A 26088-nucleotide genomic window follows, 5' to 3' on the forward strand; every position below is an offset into this window, starting at 1 on the left:
GGTTCAGCATTAGGCACTTTATAGGGTTGCCACCTTTTCAAATGCCCAAAGTGGGACAATTGTGGCACAAGCATGAGCTTTTGCAGGCTAAAACATACCCACAGCCAGTACAAAGGACAGAACTTCACTTTTTTGCCAAGATAAAAGGTTATTCTTGTAGCATTTTACTTGCTTATTCAGTTTCTGATAACATTTAGGTGTTTCAGATACAGAATAACTGTTTTATGCAATTACTACATAAAATATAAGAAATAATTATGCCCTAAAATCTCAGGACATTTGCTATATGTACAATTTTGCTGCAGGACACAACTGCCCAAAGAGGGACTGTCCCTCGCAAAGTGGGACAGGTGGTAACCCTAGCACTTTAGCACTCTTTCACCAACGTGTACATCCGCACAATTTCACCCACCCCTTGCCTCACGAAGGGTTGAATAAAATGCCATTTGTCCCCAATATTGCTGGACGCGTCTATGCATCACTGTGTGTATCGCTTTGTTTGGTGTGCTGTTCCACTCCATATTAGTCATTTTTTCTACAGTTTATGGATTACTGACTGGTGAGGCAGATCAGCACAGGTACAAGCCAGCCTGTCAAACTGCTTAGTTAGTGTACTTAGACGCATCCTATTAATAGGTATCATGCTAAGAAGAACATGGGAGGCAATCACAACTTCAGCCTGCCTTTTGCATGCAAATAAACTCCACAGAAGGAGGAACAGGTTGCAACACATTGCTGTGTTGCTGATGACGAGTATGCAGCCACACCTACGCAGGCAGGGTTCCAAGTGTAGACTGTCAAACCTCAAAAAGCAAAAAGTTCTTGCTGCGCCCTGAGCAAGCACTTAGTGAGAGCCAGAGGTGAACGTCATGGGAGGTCATCACGCCTGTTGGGCTCCTTCCTGCATCAGTCCATGCTAGCAACTGCAAAAGGTGGGGGGTTATTCAAGAGTGGGGCAGAGAACATGATGAAGAAAATTAAGACAACGATGAATAACGTGGCGGCAAGCCTGTCAAACAGCCACCACCAACGCAGCCATCACGCAAGCAGCGGTTCGAATCCTTGTGCATCCACTATTGCACCACCGAGCCCTTCTTTGCCAGGGAAATATCCTTATTCACGACCTGAGTTTTTAGAACTGACACCTCCGGAATTGCAGCGCTCAATGGATCATAATAATAGGGAAATACTCAGCAACCGGGGCAGGAGGAGATTGCCTTTGAACACGGGATATGCAGAGTGAGTCATGATGTTGTTCACCATTTTTATATGTAGACCCTGGCTATACTTTACTTCCTTTTTGGTCAATTTTCTGCATTAGCTGTTTTATTTATATGATTGAATGAAACGCAGCTGCCTGGTTCTGTTGGCGAAATGTATCCCCCCCCCCTTTTTTTTTACGTAGTACCGTATGACTTCGACAGGTATTTTCAGTAATGCTCCTGTATTACATGTGGAAGACAGTATTTGTGATTATGTTGAAGCAACGCCCTTATACATTTCAGCGAGATTTCAATAAGAGTATCTATGGAGGTTACGCTGTCACTCTTAAGGAACAGGTCTGCAGCTCACTATAAAAGAATAAAGAGGAGCCTACATAATACTCGTCAGTTCCAATCCATGTGTATCTTTGATAACATTCAGTTGTCTTAGAATGTAATTCATACGTACATTTCAGAACAACTCTGTTGAGCAGAGGTGTTATAAGCCTGCAAAAAAAAAAAAAAAAAAAAAATACAATGGCAGGCTGAGAACAAAGTAAATACCACTTAAATGATTTAAATAAAAACTGATTTGTAATTCTGTAAAACGAGGGATTACTAATAACTAATATAAAAACAAACTTGTACTGGCAAACTACCATTCTCAAGAAAATAGCTTTAGCAGGAGCTCCAAATACAAATACTTGGTAATTGTGGTACACTTGATATCTGCATTCCACTGCCAGGCATGTTTAGCAATTGTTCCACAATATGGTTTGGTTAAGTATAAATAATGGCATATTCATTCTAGACATTTTAATAGTGTTACAGTATAATAAATACTCCTCCAAACAAAAAAGCAAGTTATGTGTGTATGTCTATCCATCCATCTTCCTCTGGCTTTTTCCTGGTTAGGGATCGCCACAGCAGATCACCTGTCTGCTCATGATTGGCAGTGGAGCTTTACAGTGTCAAGTTGCCAGCCCGGCACCCAACCTTCCACAGAAGGCACACACATGCATGCACTCACACCTAGGGCCAATTTCAGAGTGTCCAATCTACCTACAGCATGTCTTTGGGATGTGGGAGGAAACCGGAGCACCCAGAGGAAACCCACGTGACCACAGGGAGGACATGCAGACTCCACACAGAAGGCACTCCAGCTAAGAATCAAACTGGAGAACCTCTTGCTGTGAGGTGGCAACGCTAACCTCTGCACTACCATGGCTGCCCATGTCTATCCATCCATCTACAGCCCCTTTTTCCTGCATTTGCACATGGGGTTGGGATGTCACTTAAATAGTGACAATAATCCAAAGCCAAGGTTTACATTGCCAGGTGGCTAGCCCTGCCGCAGTACATGTGTGTGTGTGTGTGTGTGTGTGTGTGTGTGTGTGTGTATATATATATATATATATATATATATATATATATATATATACATGTGTGTGTGTGTGTGTGTGTACATGTACATGTACATATATGATTGGCTTTTGGGGAAACATTCAAACATGTTGCTTCAGATGCAAGTATCACATGATTACTATCTGCTATGTTTCTAGTGTTGGCTTTAGTTATATCAGGACCATCCCAGAACAGACGCTCTTTTGCCTAATATGTGCACACGGTTAACTATTTGGCATAAATAAATAAAAAAATGGCTCAAACTGCATACAAAGTAAATTATATGAATAATGCAAGTGAAATGGCACAATATTTTGAATCGGTGGTTCAGTTACTGTGTTATGCCACATTTGAGTTTAACATGCATTACTATATGGCTGCAGAGGTCGCATTCACCTGTTCCTGTTCTGGACTGTTTTAACATAGCTATAGCTCATTTGCTTAATATGGTTTGTTTCTTAACGTAGCCGGGCATTACTATGATAGTCTATTTTAACTCAGCCTTGTTTTGCTTGCTTATAGACCCATAATCAGAGCCAGATCATGGTCGAATGAATCAGGCCCCTACCCCTGCAGCCATTCCAGTATCCCCTTATTTGGCTGTCTCTAGTTACCACAAACACTGTTCAAAACTGTCAGTGTATATACTATGTTCTTCTTTACTTCTGCAATGATTGCAGATATTTGGATTTAATTTAAAACGTATTTCAAATTTTATCGCACAAACACTGATAGCTATTTGATAAACAAAACAATGCAGTCTCACAATGATAACAGACTTAGCATGAGCAACAGTAAACTCCGCAGACATTGGAACTGATATTCATTGAAAGTTCATTGAAACCCAACATTCATAGTAAATGCATCTGGCCCGTGGTGGATTAAGTGTACCTTTAGGCTGTTTTCAAACCATGGGCCCCTGCATACATTTTTAGGACCATGCATAAATGCATGTGTTTTTTGATTCACCTTCCTGATATTAAATTATTTTCCTTGTTTAATATAGCCCTGTTTGTGTAGTTTGGACCATTTTACCAGTAAGCAGTGAAATAAAACATATGAACCAATAATGACAAAAATACTCATTTCAGAACATTTCAACCATAAAAGTCCACCCAAACTACTGTCATCATAATCCACTAATATCAGTCAATATACACAATATCTGCAGAAGTAAAATCATCTGAATAATTCTTCATTAAAGATTACTGCAACTAACTAATGAAGAGGTTGCTGCTACAAATTCAGTGTCTGATGCCCTTGAAGAATAAATTGCCTATGTCACATTAAAAAAAAATTGGTGCACTGGTGATATGCAGTAAGGAATGGTCGTAAGCCAACAACAGGTGCATAGTTACGAGGCATCTGTGTAGCACCCCCCTTATGTTGCACAGTAGTGTCAGCAATTGATTTGCCTGGCACAGGAAGAGATCCCATGACCTTCTGCGCACCATAAGCAAGTGTGCTACCTGGTGCACAACTGAGAGTGAACAACACAACTATGAAACTCTGACTGATATGTAATCCTCAGTGATTTACAAAAACAAAAAATAAATAAGTCAATCAAAGAAAACCTGGCAGGTGATGTAGAGGTAAATCAAATCGCACTCACTTCAAAGGCTGTCATGCTCTGTTTACTTTGAAGACCAATGATATACTTGCTTGACTGTTGAAATCTCCTGTGGTTTCTTACTTGGCGGTTTCTAATCAAATCTCCTGTGTATGATGACACAGAGGTTTATGTCTTACACTCTTCTCCGAGGTCTTAAAGTCCTGCTGTTTTCTCCTGTGAGGTACTAAGGCTTGCTTTATTTACAGAAACTTTTGTATTTTTTAAAAGCAAAGCCAGGACCCCCAAGACAGTGTGGGCCCTAAGCAGCTGCCTAGGTCACCTAGTGCTAGATCCAGCTCTTCCGATGATATGCTGATACTGCTTACTTGAAAAGTGCAAACTAGCTTAGACACTTGTGGCACACTAGAGCCCTGTGTATCCTCATTGGCTGTGTTTTGCTAGAAGATATTACCAAGCCCATACTACATTAAGAGAAGATTAACAAATGGAAAGAGATATGTTGATTAAGCAACAGCCTTATTGTGGGCAGTCAATTTTATATGGCTGAAATATAAAGAATGTAGAATTCATTATGTTGGCTTACCAGCATATTTCAAAACACCATCCATACTAAAACTTAAGGAGTCATTCCTGACAAATGGACTGTGAAGCAAGCAGAAGTATTGGTTTAAAGAAATAGAAGTAAATGCAGATCATGTCTCTTGCACAGGAAATGTCATAGTAAAAATAGCAGGCAAATTCAAAAATAAAGGACAGTGACATAGCTGAAATTTGATATGCAGGGAAAAAGGACAAGTTCAAATCAGACAGGGACATCTCTGTAGCTTAACTTCATACTGGAGGAGATGAAAAGCTAGATAGGCATTGCAGCCCTCATTTGCCTGCAGTTTTCTGTGTGCTGTTACAGGCAGATAATTATACATATGAACATAAAAGGCATGTAGCCTAGTTATAGTTTATTTAAATTAATAGCATTGCTAGAACCTTTCTTCATGTATTGTCTGGTGTCACAAGTTAATGAACAGAGCCTAGTTATTTCTCTCGGTACTGGCTTTTCTCGTTTCTTATGTCCCACAATTAAAAATGATTATATCACCATGCAGTGATCAGGGAAAAAATAATTCATTTGGATTATTAAATAAATGGGAAGGGTTTCAGACTAAACATTTTTATGTATGCTAAGTAAGGTATAATATTTGGCAAATTTCTCACTGATACAGAGACTGTATGATAGTTAAGATTAAAAGAGTTCGGAATGGAAGTCAAATTCAAAGATGAAGTCTTGGAAAGATAGTAAAAATTCAACAATTGTGAGGTAATGTCTGTTCAAGTGTGACATGGTGAGACATTGATGTCACCCTTAAAGAAGACTGAATTGACAAGATAAGTGGATTCTTTAAAGAAAATGTTTACTCTACTTTTGAAAGTTAGACAGTTATTGATTTAGTTGATGGACCAAGTAGTGCCCTTTTGCAGCAGAGACTTTGTGTTCTTTTAAGAAGTAAATTTTATTGTGTTTCTCCTGTGTCGTAAGTGTGCATTTCTAATCATTTCTAGGTATGCCTTTCAAGAGTGAGCAGAAGTAAGTCATGAGAAGAGAAAGTACCATAATGTACACATTCATTAGCTCATTAGACTATAAGTAGTAGTTAGGCTATACTCGGTATGTTTATGAACATCAAAGCCATGTTCCCTTTTCCCTTTATTATTGTACTTACATTATCAATCAATGCACTCTTACATTCCCACTGCCCTGTGATAAGCTATGAAACCCAGTAGACCCAAACAGTACCTTCCTTTCGAGTTACTCTGCATAACATATTTTGTAATGGTTTTTGTTCCTACAAGAAAGCAAGTTAACTTTTATCACAGATCATTTTGCAATGCTAGAATAACCAGATGTTTTCAGATTATATGTACTTATTTATTTAATTTCAATGTAATCATTTTTCTAAACCTTTTTGTTTATTTCAGTACTGTATTTGCAGTACAACAGAATAAAAATCATATATATAAACATTTTGTAATTAGTATAAATAATGTATGTATGTACATATGAGAAGCACTAACAAACACAAAAGCACTTTCACAAAATATCTTCTACCTACTGAAACAATAAGTGATACAGGAAGACACTGTTCAAGAGTGTAGCCAGTTGTAAATAACTGTTTTTCTATTAGGTAAGCCCCTTCATTGTACTGCCATTTGAACCCCCTTCCTCCTGCAAGATCAAACATACAGTAGAGAGTCGATTAACTGAACTAATTGGGACCTAGGATAGTTCAGATTATCAGACTGTTCGCATAATCAAACATATAATTGAACTGATTAAAAAAAACTTCTAAAATATTGTTTTTCTGCACACAGGGAATACACTTATTTTTTTATTTTATTTATTTTATTTTATTTTGCATTTGTTGACCTGGAAAGTCCGACTGGATATATGCCCATTTTCAGCGGAGGCCCGGGGAGAAAAGCTCCACATATTCAGACAAATAAGATTTCACATAATATAAGAGTACAATCTAGCATTTCAGAGGAAGAAAACAGCATATTTATAGCAAAGACACAGTCTAACAAGTGATTACATATATGTCAGAATATAATATCACAATCTTCTTCTTCTTTCGGCTGCTCCTGTTAGGGGTCGCCACAGCGGATCAACTGTTTCCATTTATTCCTGTCCTCTGCATTTTGCTGTGTCACAACAACTACCTGCATGTCCTCTCTCACCACATCCATAAACCTTATCTTAGGCCTTCCTCTTTTCCTGTTACCTGGTAGCTTCATCTTTAGCATCTTTTTCCCAATATACTCTGCATCCCTCCTCAGCACATGTCCAAACCAACGTAATCTTGCCTCTCTGGCTTTGTCTCCAAACCTTCCAACTTGGATTGACCCTCTAATATACTTATTCCTAATCCTGTCCATCCTCATCACACCCAGTGCAGATCTTAACATCTTCAACTCTGCCACGTCAAGCTCTGACTCCTGCCTTTTTGTCAATGCCACTGTTTCCAACCCATATAACATAGCTGGTCTCACTACCCTCTTGTAGACCTTCCCTTTCACTCTTACTGGTACTCGTCTGTCACAAATCAGTCTTGATACTCTTCTCCACCCACTCCATCCTGCCTGTACTCTCTTCTTCATCTCTCTTCCACACTTACCATTACTGTGAACTGTTGATCCCAAGTACTTAAACTCATTCATCTTCGCCACCTCTAACTCCCTGCATCTTCACCATTCTTCTATCCTTCCTCTTATTCACACACATATATTCTGTCTTAGTCCTGCTGACCTTCATTTCTCTTCTCTCTATAGCATATCTCCACCTCTACAGGGTCTCCTCCACCTGTTCTCTACTCTCACTACAGATTACAATGTCATCTGAAAACATCATAGTCCATGGGGACTCCTGTCTGATCTCGTCTGTCAACCTGTCCATCACTATTGCAAATAAGAAAGGGCTCAGAGCTGATTGTTGATGTAACCCCACCTTCATCTTAAATGCATCCCTCACTCCCACTGCAGACCTCACCGCTGTCACACTACCCTCGTACATATCCTGTACCACTCTTACATACTTCTCTGACACTCCCGACTTCCTCATACAATACCACAACTTCTCTCTAGGCACCCTGTCATATGCTTTCTCTAAGTCCACAAAGACACAATGCAACTCCTTCTGACCTTCTCTGTTCTCCTCCATCAACACTCTCAGAGCAAACATCACATCCGTAGTGCTCTTTCCCGGCATGAAACCATACTGCTGATCACTAGTCATCACCTCCCTTTTTAACGTAGCTTCCACTACTCTTTCCCATAACTTCATGCTGTAACTGATCAATTTAATCTCTCTGTAGTTACTACAGCTCTGCACATCACCCTTATTCTTAAAAATCAGTAACAAAACACTTTTTCTCCATTCCTCAGGCATCCTCTCACTTTCCAAGATTTCATTAAACAATCTAGTTAAAAACTACACTTTCACCTAAACACCTCCATGCTTCCACAGGTATGTCATCTGGACCAGCAGCCTTTCCATTCTTCATCCTCTTCATATCTATCCTTACTTCCTCCTTGCTAATATGCTGCACTTCATGATTCACTAGCTGCAGATCATCCAACCTTCTCTCCCTCTCATTCTCTTCATTCATCAGCCCCTCAAAGTACTCTTTCCATCTGCTCAACACACTCTCCTCGTGTGTGAGTACGTTTCCCTCATTATTTTTTATCACCCTTACCTGCTGCACATCTTTACTAACTCGGTCCCTCTGTCTAGCCAATCAGTACAGGTCTTTTTCTCACTCCTTAGTGTCCAGCCTTTCATACAACTCTTCATATGCCATATCCTTAGCCTTCGCCACCTCTCTCTTTGCCATGCACCTCATCTCCTTATACTCTTGTCTACTTTCTTCATCTCTCTGACAATCCCACTTGTTCTTCACCAACCTCTTTCTCTGTATACTCTCCTGTACTTCTTCATTCCACCACCAGGTCTCCTTGTCCTCCTTCCTCTTTCCAGATGTCACACCAAGCACCTTTCTAGCCATCTCTCTCACTAGCTCTGATGTAGTTACCCAGTTATTCAGTAACTCTTCACTGCCACCCAGTGCCTGTCTTAACTCTTCCCTGAACTCCACTTTACAATTACCCTTTTTCAATTTCCACCATTTGATCCTTGGTGCTGCCCTCACACTCATCCTCCTCTTCTTGATCACCAGTGTCATCCTACAAATCACCATCCTATGCTGCCTAACTACACTTTCCCCTGCCACCACTTTACAGGCTCCAATCTTCTTCAGACTGGCCCTTCTACATAAGATATAATCCACCTGTGTGCATCTTCCTCCACTCTTGTATGTCACCCTATGCTCCTCCCTCTTGTTAAAATATGTATTCATCACAGCCATGACCATCCTTTTCACAAAATCCACTACCATCTGACCTTCTGCATTCCTTTGCTTAACACCATACCTACCCATCACTTCCTCATCCCCTCAGTTCCCTTCACCAACATGCCCATTGAAATCTGCTCCAATCACCAGTCTGTCACCCTTGGGTACAGTCATCACCACTTCATCCAACTCACTCCTAAATTTTTCTTTTTCATCCATCGCACACCCAGCCTGTGGAGCATATGCACTAACAACATTCATCATTACACCATCAATTTCCAGCTTCATAAACATCACTCTATCCGACACTCTTTTCACCTCCAAAACACTCTTAGCATACTGTTCCTTCAGAATAACCCCTATGCTATTTCTCCTCCCATCCACACCATGATAAAACAATTTGAACCCACCTCCGATACCTAGCCTTGCTCCCCTTCCATCTAGTCTCTTGCACACACAATATACCAACCTTCCTTCGGTCCATCATATCAGCTGACTCTCTCCCTATACCAGTCATACTGCCAACATTCAAAGTTCCGACCCTCACTATCACAGTCCTAGCCTTTAACTGCCTTCGGGCATGCCCCCCCCTCTTCTCCTCCTTCGGCCAACAGTAGCCCAATTTCCACCAGCATCCTTTGGCCAACAGTGCTGGTGGCGGTCGTTGTTAACCTGGGCCTCGACCGATCCGGTATGTATATCTGTACTGTTGTCTCCATGTATGATTTGGCAAAATTTTATGCCGGATGCCCTTCCTGATGCAACCCTCCCAATTTATCCGGGCTTGGGATCGGCACAAAGAAATGCACTGGCTTGTGCATCCCCATTGACTGGGTTAGAGTATAATATCACAATATAAGGTGTAAAACATTTGCCTAGTAGTATTAATTACTCACATAGAGAAAAGAGTAAACATCGTACCGCAATTGTCTGTTAGTTAAAGGATATGAAATAGTAATGAAATAGTAATATCCTGTTGACAACTAAAAGTAGAGTTGACAGCTAAGTAGTGGTACAGGAGTATGGGGGAGTGTAGTCGAGGTTTGGACAAGGACAGAGCCAGTACGATTTTAAGTGTGCTTTAAGATAATTTTTGAAGAGACTGCTGGAAGGGAGGGTAGTTATGGCAGTGGGAAGGGAGTTCCAGATTTTGGATATGGAGCAGGAGAATAACGCTTCCCCGCAGAGTTATTGACTTTCGTGAATTGGAGTAGATTTTTGTCATAGGAGCGAAGGGGTCTGGAGGAGTGGTAAGGCTGGAGAAGTGTATGAAGTGAGGGGATTTTAAGAGGGTGGTTTACAAGTTTATGAGCAAAGGTAAGTTTGGTTAGGTGTAGGAGATGAGGGAGCTCAAGCCAGTCTAGGTTTCTAAGGGTGACACAGTGGTGACTGCAGTGGGAGTCCCCCATGGCAAATTTTGCAATTTTATTGTAGCAGGCTTCGAGTTTCTTTAGGTCTGATTGTCTAAGATTTGTGAGGATGGGTGATGCATAGTGTAGGATTGAGATTAGTTGGGATGTTGCAGTAGAGATTCTAGCTGGTTTGGTTAGGTATTGTCTGTTTCTACATAAGGCACCCAGTTTTTTGTGGGCTTTTTTTATTGTGAGTGATATGTGAGTGTCAAATTTGAGTTTGTTGTCAATCTGTACACTGAGTAGCTTAGTGTGGGCTGTTGGTGAGATGGAGGTGTTGTCTTTGGCAAGTATGTTGAAATGGGGGATGTTTGGGGTAGATTTTGAGGGTTGGAAGATGAGGAGTTTGGTCTTATTTGGGTTGAGAAGAAGTTGAGCATTTAATAGCCATCTTTCAACAGAAGAGAAAGATTCTTGAGTGATCTGTTGTAGTTCTGTTATAGTTGGGGCTGAGCAGATGAGAGTGGAGTCATCTGCATACTGTATGAGAGAGGCATGTTTGGTTGTGGTGTGCAGGTCATTGGTGAATAGGGGGAAGAGCAAGGGGCCAAGGATGGCGCCTTGGCGAACCCCGAGAATAACAGAGAGGTGAGGGGATAGATCGTTGTCCCAGACAACTGAGTGCTGGCAGCTGTGTAGATAGCTGTGGAACCAGTTGGTGACAGGTGTGGAGAAGGAGAGGTTGGAGAGTGCAGAGAGTAGAAGATCATGTGATACAATGTCAAAAGCCTTGGATAGGTCGAGAATTACAGCAGAGGAGAAAGGCCATTGTTTTTATGTTGGAGGATGATGTTAGTGAAGGAGAGCAGAGCAGTTGTAGTGCTGTGGTGTGGCCTGAAACCATGCTAGGTATAGGAGAGGAGATTATTGTTTAGGAGATATTTGGCGATCTGTGAATTGATACATTTTTTGAGTATCTTGGAGAGAGGTGAGAGGATGACAATGGGGCAGTAGTTGGAGATGTCTGTTGAGGGGCCGCCTTTGTGTAGGGGTATGATGTGGGATATTTTCCATAAGGTTGGCACATAGGACTCAGATATGGAGCAGTTAATTAATATGGAGATGGGATAAGCTAGGACATCAGCTGCTGTTTTTAGGTATTCTGTGAGCAGATTGTCAGCTGCTAGTCTTGTGGATTTTAGTTTTGTCAATAGTCTTTTTATGTTAGAGGTGGGTACTGTGGAGAGGAAGAAGGGAGGGAGGGGGCAAGTTGGGTTGGGTGTAGGGGGGTGATGTAGGGAAGTGTTTTTTTAGTTAGGGATAGAGCAGTCTCTGTAAAATGTTTGTTGAAAGAATCTGCTATGCTACAGGTGGAAAGAGGGGTGGTTGGTGGGAGGTGTTTACCTTCCCTGGGCAAAGGATAGAGTTAATTGTGGACCAGAATTGCTTTGGGTTGTTTTGAGAGAAGCTTAGGGGTGTCTGATAGAAATGGGCTTTGTCTGCTTTTACTTGCTTTTTGACTTTGTTACGTAGTTCAAGGAATAGTTGTCTATCTGAGGGGTTTTTGGTTGTGCGCCATTGTTCCCATATTTTATTCCTGGATTTCATAAGGTCTCTGGTGTTTTTTTTTAGCCAGGGGGAGTTTTTAGTTCTGATTTTGGTGTACCTTTGGGGGGCATGGGAGTTAAGGATGTTGAGGAAAGTGCTGTTAAAGTAATGGATTGCTTCATCTAGGTTGAGGTATTTTAGGGGTGACCAGTTTATTTTCTATAGGGAGGTGGTGAAGGAGCTGGAGTTGAATTTAGCTTTGTAGCAAATGCGTCAGTGGATAATGGGTTTGCTGCTGTTTATGTGGTGTTTTAGCAGGAAGATTGGGGAGTGGTCACTTAGGAAGTCAGGTAAGGAGTCTGCCAGGTAAGAGCGAGGATCTTTGTTGACTAGGACCCAATCAAGAATGGTGTGATTATTAGGGTTTTTATTTATCCTGGTTGGAGATTATATTTGCTGTGAGAAGCCATGGATATCTAGGTGGAGTGCTGGGGGGCTTACTATTGCAGGATAGCCAGTTAATGTTAAAGTTACCGAGTATGATGGTTTCTTGGGCTAGGGAGAGATTGGCCCAGTTTAATAGGTTTTCAAGGGGGGGGCATGTTTTGGCCTGGAGGGAAGTAGCACCCTATTATGTTGATTGCTTTCTTAGGGTTTAATTTGAGGATAGCGTAGAGGATTTCTTCCTTGTCAAGCTGGGGAGCTGACTTTGTGAGAATTTGTATATTGAGATGGTGTTTATACATCAGTGCCACTCCTCCTCCTTTTTTGGAAATTCTGTCCTTGTGGAGGATGTTTTATCCAGGTGAGAGTATTTCTTCACTTTTGATGTGAGGTTTAAGCCAAGATTCGGTTAGGATAAGGATGTCAGGGGAGTACAAGTCTATGTATACCTGGAGGTCTTGGATTTTGTTACAGATGCTTCTGATGTTAAGAGACATAATGAGGAGGTCATTTGGCATTTTATTAAGTGTGATTTGGGTGATGGGGGACCTATTTGGAGGGAGATTTGTAGAGAGGTTGGAAAAATTGGGGCCAGGGTTAGGGTGCACGTCTCCACTGAGAGCAAATTTAGAGAGAGTGCTGAGGATATGTTTTATATATGCAGTGATGTACTTGTGGTATTTTAAGGATAATTTGCATTCAAATGAGGTGGGAATTTGGTAATTAGGTCATTGTGGTGGAAGGAGGCGTTTTGTGGTTGAAGTAGTGAAATTATGTGGTGGGAATTTGAGTGGAGTAGTTGACAAAGTGCAGTGGAAGTGGTTGGGAGAATTGACTGAAACATCTTCATTGGATGTAGTATTTGCTAGAATAGTGCAGGTAAGGATTATAATTAGTTATATAGTTAGTGGCATGACTGTGTTGGGGTTAGGATGTGTGATAAGAAGGTAGGAGGAGCAGAGGGGTAGAGATTATGGGAGGTATGAGTTGATTGGTTGGATATTACTGGGAGTGGTCTGGATTTGGGGGCAGGGAGGGGAGCAGAGTGAGCTGCGTGAATGGAGTGGGCTAAAATCCTAGGCAAGGATTGCAGGGTAAATTATAAATATAGTAACACTCACTAGTTCTATTTTGGACTATACTTGATTTCTGTAGCCAAATTCAAAGTTTTCTGCTGGAAATGACTGTAAAGGAATTATTAGGCAGTGGGCGTAAAGGTGGGGTTGGTTAAAGAGGGTTCCTGGTGGGGACAGCATTGGTCCAATCGAGTGTATGCTACCCTACGTATAAGGAAAGTTGAACACATACACTGTTTTTTTCAGGGTAACGTTCTTATTTTACAGTATTCTGAGTTGTTCCCGCTGAGGTAATTAGGAGTCCTTGCTGGGCAGGGAACTTGAAATCAGGCAGTTTAGTGAAAAAAGAAAACTGTTCTTTTCAGGGTAAAGTTCTTATTTTACAGTATTCTGAGTTCTTCCCCCAGAGGTAATTAGGAGTCCTTGCTGACCAGGAAACTAGAAGTCAGGTAGTTTAGTGAAAAAACATTCAACTATTTAAGTGTAAAATAAAGATTATTTTTCACACACGAGCAGACTACAAGCTAAAAAAACACACGCAAGCGAATACATATAACTTTAGCATATTTAGACTTTATGACTCTTCCTAACCGAAAACTTTGGAAGACTGTATTCAGATAAATGACGTTTCAGATAATCGACTCTCTACTGATGCAGAAATTAGAAATGCCTTTCTGTTGTTTTGCAAATATAACTTTGCAGCCCAGTATGCTACCTAGAAGTTATAAGATCTAGCATAAAGGATGCTTCCCAATGTGCAAACACTATATGTGCTACAGTACCCCATACTCCAATCTCACACTCATCACATGGTCAACAACTTCTGATGAGATGCCATGAACAGGTTTTGAGGTACTGTAAGAGACAACTGCTTTTTCATACAAACATCATTTGAGCATCCAACTTTTGTGTGTGTGTGTGTGTGTGTGTGTGTGTGTGTGTGTGTGTGTGGGCGCACATCCGCGACTATGTCCTATATCTGTGCTTGAGTGCACTGGTAGAGAGCAACATTTCATCAATATCATTTTGTTAAACACAGTTTCGCCAAGGCATCATGAAGGAAAGCCCAGATGGAAAAATGCATTTACATGAAGTCAGTGAATTTTTTTTTTTTTTGAGTTGAACTTGAAGTAGCACTTGAGGCAACATTTAAGGCTGGCTTGGGTTTTTGTTTAGAGTTGGAAGGTGCTTTACCCTATGTGGGAGATGGAGGTGTCTCTCTAGAAATGTAACAATAGCTGTGCAGGCAGAAGGAGGCATACCAATGGGTCTGGCCCCCTCAGCCCTCCAACTAGAAATACCCCTGCTCCTCTATGCCCACCACCTTTCAACTGGACTTTTAAAAATATAACAGCACTTGCCTTGATAAATTTTATATTGTATGGAGCAGCACTCATCTGTCCCTAAATAAAGGAAGTGAAATTTTCTACTCAAAGACTAGTGTGCTTACTGGTTTGCTTGACAACAGGACCTGGACTAGCTTTAACTCTGAGACTAACAGCAGATAAAATGTTCAAGAAACTAAGTGGCATTGTCCAGGATTGGTCATATTCACTTTTCCTCACTCTCCTCAGATTTTTGGCCACAGATTTCCAAGCTGGACTGATTCATTCCTTGACAGAGATGGATGTTAGCTTAAAGCTTGGTTTTGTTCTTACCAGGTTCCTGCCTGGATGATCTCCACTAGCCAAAGAACATCTCTTGAACCCACCAGCCAAAGAATCAACAGTGGTAATGGGAGAAGACAGTAAATCCTCAAGATTTAAGGATCTACTCGAGGACCCCACCTTCCCGCCAGACAACAGCACTTAAGAGAGTTGTCAAACCCAGGCCCACCCACCTCGAAAGAATCCACAAGTTTGACCTGCCACCTCTATAACTTTGAGAATTAACTGAAGTGCACTAAAAGACTACAATGTGAAGAGCTTCATTTTAAAAGTAGTCTTGAAAAGAGGCTGGTCCCCAGAGGTCTAAGACTAATAAACCCATGTTGAACAAGATGGATGCCAGCCTGAAGAATGAATGGGCTGAAACCCTAAAGGATACCAGCCTGAAACTAGTTGCGCTCCTACTCCCAGCGCTTAATATCCAGTAACTTGAAGAAGCATGCAATGAAGGAGGGGCTAATCCCAGACAATTCAAAGAAACTGAGGAGTAAGTAACTATTCACACAGAAAAATAGAGACAAAAATATCAGTAAAATGGAAAGATCTCCAAAACAAGAAAAATCCTAACTTACCCAATCTGCTTATAGTTAATTACAGTAGGAGGAAAGGAATTTAATGGAAATGTCAGGCCAAACTGAGGAGAAACTGGAAAAAGGACAACACATGCTGGTATGATAAAGATGACCAAGATCAGGAATGCCTTGGCCACCACCATAGCCAAGAAGCCCCCAACCTGAACCAGCAAGAATACCAGGGCTTGGACCACAATAACTACCAGGAGGATTTTCAAAACTGACATAATCCAAACAAATCAAATGACTTAGACCCAAGGACCCCACACAAGGCTCCCTCATGTCAAGAAGCCCCAACAGAACATGGATCCTGAGAATACAGGGCCCCATTACCACCCCAACAGGTGAGAATCCCAACCCAAGAACCCTATTTTCCAGCCACACCAAGGATCAATACCATCAAAAGATCCAGAATTATCCCTAACCGAACTACTAACAGGGGACCAGTCTTGGCAGAGGAAGAGAGACCTCAATCACCTTTGGTACCCACCACAGGAGGACTGGAAGCAGGGTCCCATGCCGGTGGTCTGAGATGTGGAATCATTTGATAAAACCCTCACACCTTTGGAGGTAAATTTATTAGGTAAGGCCCTTAGCTTTATCCCATACTGTCACAGCAAACTATTGTTGATCTCAAAATGTTTGTTAGGAAGCTAAACCTACAAGTGTTTTTTTCAAGAAAAAGATAATTGGAATTCTAGAAACACTCTCCATACAGCAATCACAATAGAGAATGGAGGAAACATAATATTTTTTGTTCACCCACCCTCTCAGTCCTGGCCACATTTGAAGCCAAATGTGAGAGTGACATCAGGGGCATCCTGAAAAAAATAACCCAGTAAAAGACACTACAACCTGGGGAATGACAAAATCATTGCCCTTACCCAACTCAGCAGGGATAAATTGAGGAGGGTTATGAAAGCAGACAAAGGTGGCGGAATCTTAGTCACAGACACCATGACCTACTACAGTAAGATAGTGAGCATGCTTAGTAATACTAACTTTAATAGCTCCACTGAATTAGGGATAATCAAAATAGAGTATGAGAACATTTATTTAGAACCAGCTTACCTCAACGAGGAAGGTTTAATAAACAACAGGCTTTTGGAATTCATCATGGTAACTTCCCTCAAACTTCCCATTTTTTTCACAATTTGCAAACCTCATGAAAACCTGCAAGACCCGCCATCTATTGACACTTTATGGCTAGCAGAGGTTCCATAACTGCACCTACCTCTGTATACCCTGAAGTACAAATAAAACCCCTGGTAGAGAGCAGTAGGTTCTTCATTCTTGACTCCTTTCATTTTTTAAGGAAAATCAAGATCATTAATGTAAGTGAAGACACCACCTTGATCACAGTCAATGTGGAGACCTTATACACAGTGCTGCCACACAGTTAGTGCATCACAGCAGTTACCCCATGCATATGGTTGTATGTAGGAAGCCCTACTTGGGGAGACAGAAATGCTAGGTAGATTATTTTTAGTGCTGCTCAGTAACAACTACTTCTTCTATAGGGCACCTTGGTTCTAGCAAAGCAGTGGACGCAGTTGTGGCCCCCAGCTTAATGAGCACTTCCTGGGGGGAATGGGAGGAAGATTTACTTTACAACTCCTTCTTTTTCTTCTCCCAGATCAGCTGCTACCTTCATTTTATTGATGATATCTTTATTGTTTGGGAAGGTAGCTCCACACACTTGCAGGATTTTTTTCATATACATTAACAATTCCACACACTTTCTGAAATGTTCTACTTACCACAGCCAAGAAAAGGTAAACTTTCTAGATCCGACTATCTTCAAAGACCTCATCTCTGGAAAGTCAGCAACAACTAGTATAGAAGGCTCACCAGGGTTAAATTACTCCTTCATATCAACAGCACCCATTCTCACATTGCCAAGAGGAATGTGGTCAAAGGGCAAGGGATGCAGATAGCCAGGACCTCCAAAAGCCAGCAAAACTTTACCAAGAACATCATAGATCTAGAAAAGGACTTCTTAGCTTGAGGCTACAGCAATAGGCTAGTTAGTGCCATTTTTGAACTGTTTGGGACCTCAAGAAAGCTAATAATCCCACCCTTCTAGAATCAGTGAACAGACATTACAGTACCTTTAGGGATGGGTTTAGGGACTTACAGGAGCATAAATGGGATAGGACCTGACCTACACCATGGACTTTAAGAAGATTAGAGAAAAGATAATTGGCAACTGGGTGATCATCACTCACAACAGGCAAAATGGTAACCTTCACCCAGCCTTTGTCCTTAAGAAAGCAAAAAACATCAGGGATTATGTGGAAAGCAGAGAAACCAAGGAAGAGGAGAGCCAGAAAGGCACCGTCAGGTGTGGACCTCAATGTGCAATTACTACCCCATGATGAGTAATAAAGGCAAGTTCAAATGCCCCGTTTCAGGCAAGGATTATCGCAGTAAAACTTTTGGCAACTGCAACATGGAATACATAGTTTACAGCACAGTCTCCAGAAAATGTCACTGTTTTTATGTTGCAAAGACCATCAACAAATTCAAAAGACAACTCACTCAACATCTTTCAGAAATCAGAGAAAAAAACTCAAAAAAAAAAAAAAAAACTTACAAAACATCTCATGGAACACCCCAACCATGAAGGCTTTAGTTTCCACATTTTAGAGGCAAACAGCACTGAGGCAATTCAAAGAAACAAAAAGACATACTGCAGAAAAAAAGAACTACACTGGCAGTTCAAACTTGGCGCATATAAAAAAAAAACAAGGCTGAATTCCTCCTGTTCCATCTGCAGCATCCTCAGCCTCAGGAAACTCAACCAGAACTTTTACAGATATGAACGTAAGGAATAGCTAAAATGGGGATTTGAGTAACATTTTTAACAGATTTTACAGCCTTGTCTTTAGTCAAATGTTGAAGAGAGTGGTTAAATAGTAATGTGATCCTACTCCATATATTTGGGAAACTATCTCCATCATCTCTAATAGTTGTTTATTTGGATTTCTTTTTAGTAATGTTAAAATGACAAGATTTACACTGAGCAGTAAATGGAGATATTTACCCACCCCCTAACCCAGGACCTTGAGCAGCATTGCGGGCTGATTTCCCACCATTTTTTAAGCATAAACTTTCTGGTGAATTTTTCCTCTGGCTACTGCGGCTGAGCATATGGAATTTTATTTGGCTTGGGGTTAAGGATTAGGGTAAGCTGGCACTTTCATTTTGAACTGTTTTCTGGTTTCTGTTTATTGTCATCCAAACAAGCAATTCTATGGTGGCAAGATTTTAGAACGGGCTTTAAAGGTGGTAGGTGGCAGACAGGGGGCTGTTTTCTTGCTACTATCCAGGCTAATCCTGGTTCTTCTCAACCAACTCCCTAGGTGGCTTAGCCTGCTTCCCTGGGTCAAGCTGAGTTCCATGTGTATCCTCAGTAATATGATGGCCCTAGGGGGTGTTTCAGCAAAAGATGAGCACACCACCCCTGCAAGAGTAAAATACATGGACCCACATGTGAGTTAAGGGTCACTTTACCGCTCTAGCTATTGAAAAAAGAAATGGAATCCACTCACAAAGAGTAAGCCATCTGACTAGCAAGCGAAGCTCTGAAATGAACTAGGATTAGGTCACTGGTAATCACAATAAAAAAAGACAAGAATTTAAAGAGATGCTTCTACTTTTTATGTATTTAGGGATTTTTTTCTGCTAGTTGTCATATACCTTAAATGCATGCTTTCTTCCTCACACACACCTATCATCCATAAAAGTGGAGTAAGTTTTTAAAAGTGATACCTGTTTACTGATAAACATGTTTTAAGGTTATAAGAGAAACCCAGACCCCTACTGACAAAATGATCTTTAAAAAAATGGCAAAAGTAAAAAAATAAATTTATGTAGCCCTAACATAACTTGGTTAACTTTCATTTGAGTTTTTTAAATATTATATTGTTAATTTGTTTTATACAGGTTGTGTGCTCCTTCAAAAGCATGGCTTTTTCTTAATATCCACCCACCCTCCCTTAAAAGCAGAGTCAGTCTTTTCAAAAAGAGTACCCCGTTACTAATAAATGCTGTTTAAATTCATAGAAGAACCATATCTCCTTATTGTCTAAAAATGTACTTTAAAAAGCCAAAATGAAGAAAAAAGGGATGGATTGGATGAAACTTTTGCAAAAGTACCACAGATCAGTATGCTGGTCTTTTTAATAAGGTTTAATGGAGAGAGTCTGTTAGATTTATTACTGTATTTTTTTCACTGCACTTTTCCTCCAAAGTGCTCTCTTATGGATAATTTTACATTTCAGTACTAATAAATAGAGTGAGGCAGAGATGAATGGTGTCCCAGGGAAAAAAATTCGCTGATCCAAAAAAAAAAAGAGTATACATTCAAAATTAAGTGGGGGGCTTTGCCCCCCCCCCCACACTCCCCCAACTTAAGTATATTAAGTATACTAACTCTGAGATCACATCACAGTGGAGAAAACAGCAAAGCCCAGAGAACGGCCCAGCAAATTTTTTTCCTTGGGAAAAGATTCACTGATCCGTTCCTTGGCTGTTTTCAGCTTTTGGACTTTGAAGTTCGATATATCAGCGTTCGCTATTTTTAGCATTCGCATGTGATATAGACCCGTATATATGTATATATAAACATATATATCTATATATATATCTATCTATATATATATATATATATATATATATATACATATATATAGATATATGTGTGTATGTGTGTGTGTGTGTGTGTGTATTTGTGCTTGGGTACATATAGATATATATATATATATATATATATATATATATATACATATATATATATATATATATATATATATATATATATATATGTATATATATATATATATATATAAAACACCAAACAAGATGCAGCAAGGATAAATGAGCTGTTGTTAAAAGAGTTAAAAAATATATCATAAAACATCCAACAGACCAAACAATGTTGTAGGAAGTCACGACTTCAAAGCTGTTTAAAAGCTGGAATGTCTTTTATTCATAAGGTAAGCGCTTTCATGGTGTCACCACCACTTCTTCAGACCATAACAGAGACTCTCTCCAATTAATTCAAATGGACCAATAACAAACTTCAATGCATTTAACATTCTTAAAGACATACAAACAATAAAATACCATGCTCCCAATATTCTGTAAGTAAAACCACTTGAGTATTGCTTTATTCATTACTACACAAATTATGAAAACAAAAAAGTGTCCAGTCATTCTAACTAATAATGTGAAAGCTAAAAAATGTATAAAAAATACATCTATCAAAAAAATACATGGAGTATATACCTAACAAAAAAATCTGTAGTGTTATACCAAAAAAAAAAACATTCATTTCTCATACAACCTACTAAAATAAAATAAGACTATTTAAAAAGTTTCCTGTTCTTCAGAATAGGTCTTATATGGATTCTGTCATTGAGTCCCTTTCCTCTGTCTGCCTCAGATAAGAATACAACACAACCGGTTCAACAATTTAAATGTAGAAGCTCATTTGTCCCTAGTTTACCTGTGAATGTAGAGAGCTTCATTAATCTTTGTGAGAATGATTTGTACACATATTTTGCGAAACAACGACACAGGTGTATTTATTTTAATTTAATGAAAGAACAACAGCAGTCCTTGACGAATTTATCCATGAACAATGATTTGGTGATAAAGCTCGCTGATAAGGGGGGAGGGGTAGTAATATTAAATGCCAAAGATTATGATACAATAATGAGAGAGATGTTATGTGATGTCAATGTTTATATGGAAATTAACCGTGAGTGTCTTTCGAAAATGGTTACGAGGGTCCATGATGACCTTTATGATTTACTGATGTGCAGGCAGATTACAAAAGAGTTATATAGTTATTTTTTGGTTCAATATCCAATGATTCCTTATATCAAAGGCCTACCCAAGGTTCACAAGAACATTGTCCCCCCACCTATGAGACCCATAGTGGTAGGGAATGGCTGGGTAACAGAAAGAATGTTGAGTTATGTTGACAGCATATTGGGACCTTTGGTTGGGAAGATGCCTAATATTTTGAAAGACAGCTATCAGTTAATTGATGAGTTGGCTAGTTATACTAATGAAGCTCCTGGCTCTACATATTTATTGGTCACACTAGATGTCAAAAATCTATTTACTTCAATTCCTAATGAATACGGCATGGAAGCTGTGAGGCAGGTTTTGTGCTTAGCACAAGGAATAATTAATAGTCAACAAATACTTATTTGTACAGTCTTAGAAATTATACTATCCAACAATGTTTTCATGTTTAAAGATAAATTATTTGCACAGAAATGGGAAGTTGCCATGGGCACCCCCTGTGCGAATTCATTTGCAAATCTAGCTGTCTACTATTGGGAGAAAAAACATCTGTTTGATAGTGCATTCTATAAACAAGTGATCTTCTACAGAAGATTTGTAGATGACATACTGCTCTTTTGGAAAGGCAGTATAGATGAATTAAAAACATGTATTACTTATTTAGAAACCACTACTTATTTTTTAAGATTTACTTTGGATTTCTCCCATGTTATAGTGTATTTTTTAAGATATTAGTATAGTCAGGAACAATATAGGTTCTATTTCCACTTCACTTTATAGAAAAGCCTGCTGGAAGAATGCACTTCTGCATTATACCAGCATGCATCCTAGATTTGTTTTTTCCAACATTATCAAGGGACAGTTTATTAGAATTATGAGATTATGTAAAGATCCATCAAATATGCATACAGAACTGGATATTTTGCATAGGCTATTTACAGCCAGGGGTTATAACAGCTCCATGATTGACAAGATCAAGCACTTAGTTCTCAGAGGCAAGGATAGTGATATTAGAATTTTAGACCGTAATCATAACAGAAACAGGAAGACTTCGAATAATTCTAGGGTAACCTTCCTTACTAGATACACTAATGATAACAGTAGAAGATTAGTGGATATTATTAGGAGAAATTGGCGAGTTTTAGTGACAGATCCCAAGACGTTGAATATAGTAGGGTCCACCCCAGGATTCAGCTATAGGAATAGTAAGAATCTTAGTAGAATTCTTTGTAAAGAGCGTTTTCACATTGAACAAGATAAATTAAGAACAGTTAGATTGGGTACCCATCATTGTCACAGATGTAAGATGTGTAATTTTATAGTGGATGAACAGCAATATATTCACCCTACTATGGAATATGTTTTTAAACCAAGGTTTTATGCTAGTTGTGATAGCACAAATTTGATCTATCTAGCTACCTGTATGCAATGTGTAGCATTTTATGTGGGTATGACCTCTAGAAGGTTAAAAGATAGAATTTATAACCACATTTATGATATTAGAAAGAACAATCAGCAGAACGTATTAGCTAGGCATATTACCTCTCACCCTAGCCATAGTTTCAAATTTAGAGTATTGCAACTAGTTCATCAGAACAAGCTGGGTGGGATAATATGAGTTATTTAGAATCTATTGAACTGTGCTGGATTTTTAAACTAAGAGCCCATATAGATCCTGGTCTTAATCAATTTGTTAGCATAAAACCAGTTCTAGATGCTCGCAAATAATGCGAGCGTGATTAATTATGTTTTATTTTTCTTCTCTTTTTAAAAGGTTTTCATATTTACGCATTCTCGTTTTACATTGTTTATATTTTTATCCGTATATTTGTTTATTCACTATATATAACAAATTTATAGCAATATGCTAAATTTATATATGAACAATATTTATATATATTTTGATACATATTTTTATGGTATGGTATCAGTTTTGTTGTTATTAACAGGATGTTATATTCATCTGGAAGTTTTAACTGAAGGAGCATGCTACTTTCTAGCGCTTACCGCTTTGTAGTGGTTCTATGCACCAATGCAGCTAGTGCTTTTAGCTGAGTTCAATTATTCTTAATTACTTTTAATTGATTAGCAATTGAATGTGTTGGATGATGGTATTTAAACATTGAGATTTGTATGGGTTGTTGAAATCTGAGGAAGCGTACATAGTACGTGAAAGCGCTTATTCGAATACAATTTTTGGATTTTGTTTATTATTTTGCGGTGGTCGTCTCCAGTTTTATCATACTGCTTTGTTGTTTTTACTTTATATTCTGTAAGTAAAACCACTTGAGTATTGCTTCATTCATTACCACACAAATTATGAAAACAAAAAAGTGTCCTGTCATCCTAACTAATAATGTGAAAGCTAAAAAATGTATAAAAAATACATCTATCAAAAAAATACATGTAACACTGGTTACATGCATTACAGGTGCTAGTACCTCTTCTACTATTATTCCTCATTGTTGTTCCCCTTGGATAACACAGCATCCTCTTTATTGTTTTTCTGTTCTTAAAAAGAAAATTCGGTTTATCACCTACTATATTCCTAAGTTCGTGGTCTGATACTAAAATGGGCCAGTGTTTCCTTATTACATCAGTTACTTACTATGTGTGTATTTCTAGTATAGTATGTTGGTACCCTTACTCCTGTGTTCACCTGACTTTTCAATGAAACTGTTCTATCTGAAGTTGTTTTAGATGAAAAATAGGGTTTGTCTATATTCTTTCTTCATTCACCAGCCCCTTCTAGTATTCCTTCTGTATGTAAGTCATTATAACCCCTCCTTGACAACCTTTCCTTAAATTCATAAAGGTTGTCAAGGAGGGGTTATAATGACTCACATACAGAAGAAATACTAGAAGGGGCTGGTGAATGGAGAAAGAATATAGGCAAACCCTATTTTTTGTCTAAAACAACTTCAGATAGAACAATTTCCTTAAATTCAGAAAGGTTGTGGTGAAGCACTGATTTAGTATTTATTCTGTTATGTTGTTGGCACTAATATGAACTGGGACACTGCTGGCTTTCAGTATTGCTGCTAGTTTGTTGTCTTTTACTTTGGATTTTTGCCATGGCTTTGGTGCAGTGTTCATTTTGTTTTCTTGTTTTGGTGCCAGTTTGAGTTTGGACACTGGCTATGGTATCCAACATCTGCTACAGTTTGCTTCATTGTTCCTGGGCTTCTTGGATTCATCTTGAAGGTGAAGAGTGCATTGAAAGTGCTAGACGTTTTGCACTTTTATTGTAGGGAGCTGTATGTGTGGCTGTTCCAGCCTTGCAGTTATTTAATGATTCCATTCATTTACAGTTACTACTGTATGTACTGGTTTAAACTGTGGTGTATATGCTGTTCAGTTTTTTGTTTTCTGTAAAGCCCTTTAGTTAAAAGCATTGTAATATGCATGAAGCTCAAATGTAAGGGCCTAATGTATCTTCCCTTTGTGTGGAAGTGCCCCTACTTACATGCTAATGAGGACTGCCTTCACCAGCTTTATAAACAAAGCCAACATTTCCAGTTACAAATGTTTTACCTGCATGCCTCCACTTGCACGCGAAAATCAGCCGCCCAACCAACAGTCCTTCCACCTTGGTTTAGATAGCTAATGTTTTCACCTCACTCCAACCCCCCCCCCCCAACCCCAGTTATTTCTTCCAGTGTTAGAGACACTAATTGAACTCTCACCAGCTAGGTTACAATCGGGGTTTTATCCTTCTATTCCAGAGTGCCTGGCTTGACAGTTATATAATTAAGGATGTCTGAGATTTCTGTTCACAAGAGTAGAGCCTGTATTTGTGTTTCATAAGTTCCAATAAGAAAGCATAAATTGGCTAATATGGACATATGCAGACACCTTCATGCATGCATATGTGCAAAAGCGTGGGGAGAGAGAGTGTCTGTTTATGAAATGTGATTATTGTTTGGTGTTCACTAATGATTCCTCATTATCTCTTGCCTGCAACCAAAACAGAGACATGAGAAATTGTAGTGAAAAAGAATTGTGGCGTTAGGGTCATATAGCCCTGCTTCAGAATTGTCTCTCATTCAGTAATATTACTTTTACAAGGAAGCAAATCATTGTGTTGAATAGGTTATCATTGTGTTGAATAGGTAATCATTGTGTTGAATAGGTAATCATTGTGTTGAATAGGTAAACATGATGCTGAATAAGTAAACAATGTATTGCTCATTTTTTCCTGTGTAGTCCCTGCATGGATAATTGTCAATGCTTTGTAAAGTAACATTAATTGTATGTCAGCTACATGAATTTCAAATGCCTAGCAATAACTATAATCGTGAGAGTTATGCCGTTCTATGAATTACCTTCTACTACTAAGTTTTCTTTAGTGAATTGTTCATCAATTTATAATTTCATGAAGTTGTTCTAGAGCTGAGGCTTGTTTAGTTCGCTATAACATTTTGAAAAGATATTTCCCTTTGGTTATTGTTTTGTGATAATGGAGTGAAGTAAGAAGGAGTGTGTGTGTGTGTGTGTGTGTGTGTGTGTGTGTGTGTGTGTGTGTGTGT

At 39.3% G+C, this 26088-nt stretch overlaps 1 protein-coding gene across 1 annotated transcript in view; it reads left to right on the plus strand.

Annotated features, from left to right (window-relative positions):
• The first annotated feature begins 807 nt into the window (after positions 1-807).
• PPM1J (protein phosphatase, Mg2+/Mn2+ dependent 1J) overlaps positions 808-26088 on the plus strand; it is a 463759-nt gene continuing 438478 nt past the window's right edge. Inside the window, exon 1 of the mRNA XM_044076937.1 lies at positions 808-1239. Within this exon, the coding sequence (XP_043932872.1) occupies positions 914-1239 (326 nt within the window). The 5' untranslated portion in view covers positions 808-913. The remainder of the gene's footprint in view (positions 1240-26088) is intronic.

The sequence above is a fragment of the Protopterus annectens genome, chromosome 7.part0, assembly GCF_019279795.1.
Source record: "Protopterus annectens isolate FY-2018-M chromosome 7.part0, PAN1.0, whole genome shotgun sequence".
Classification (NCBI taxonomy): domain Eukaryota; kingdom Metazoa; phylum Chordata; order Ceratodontiformes; family Protopteridae; genus Protopterus; species Protopterus annectens.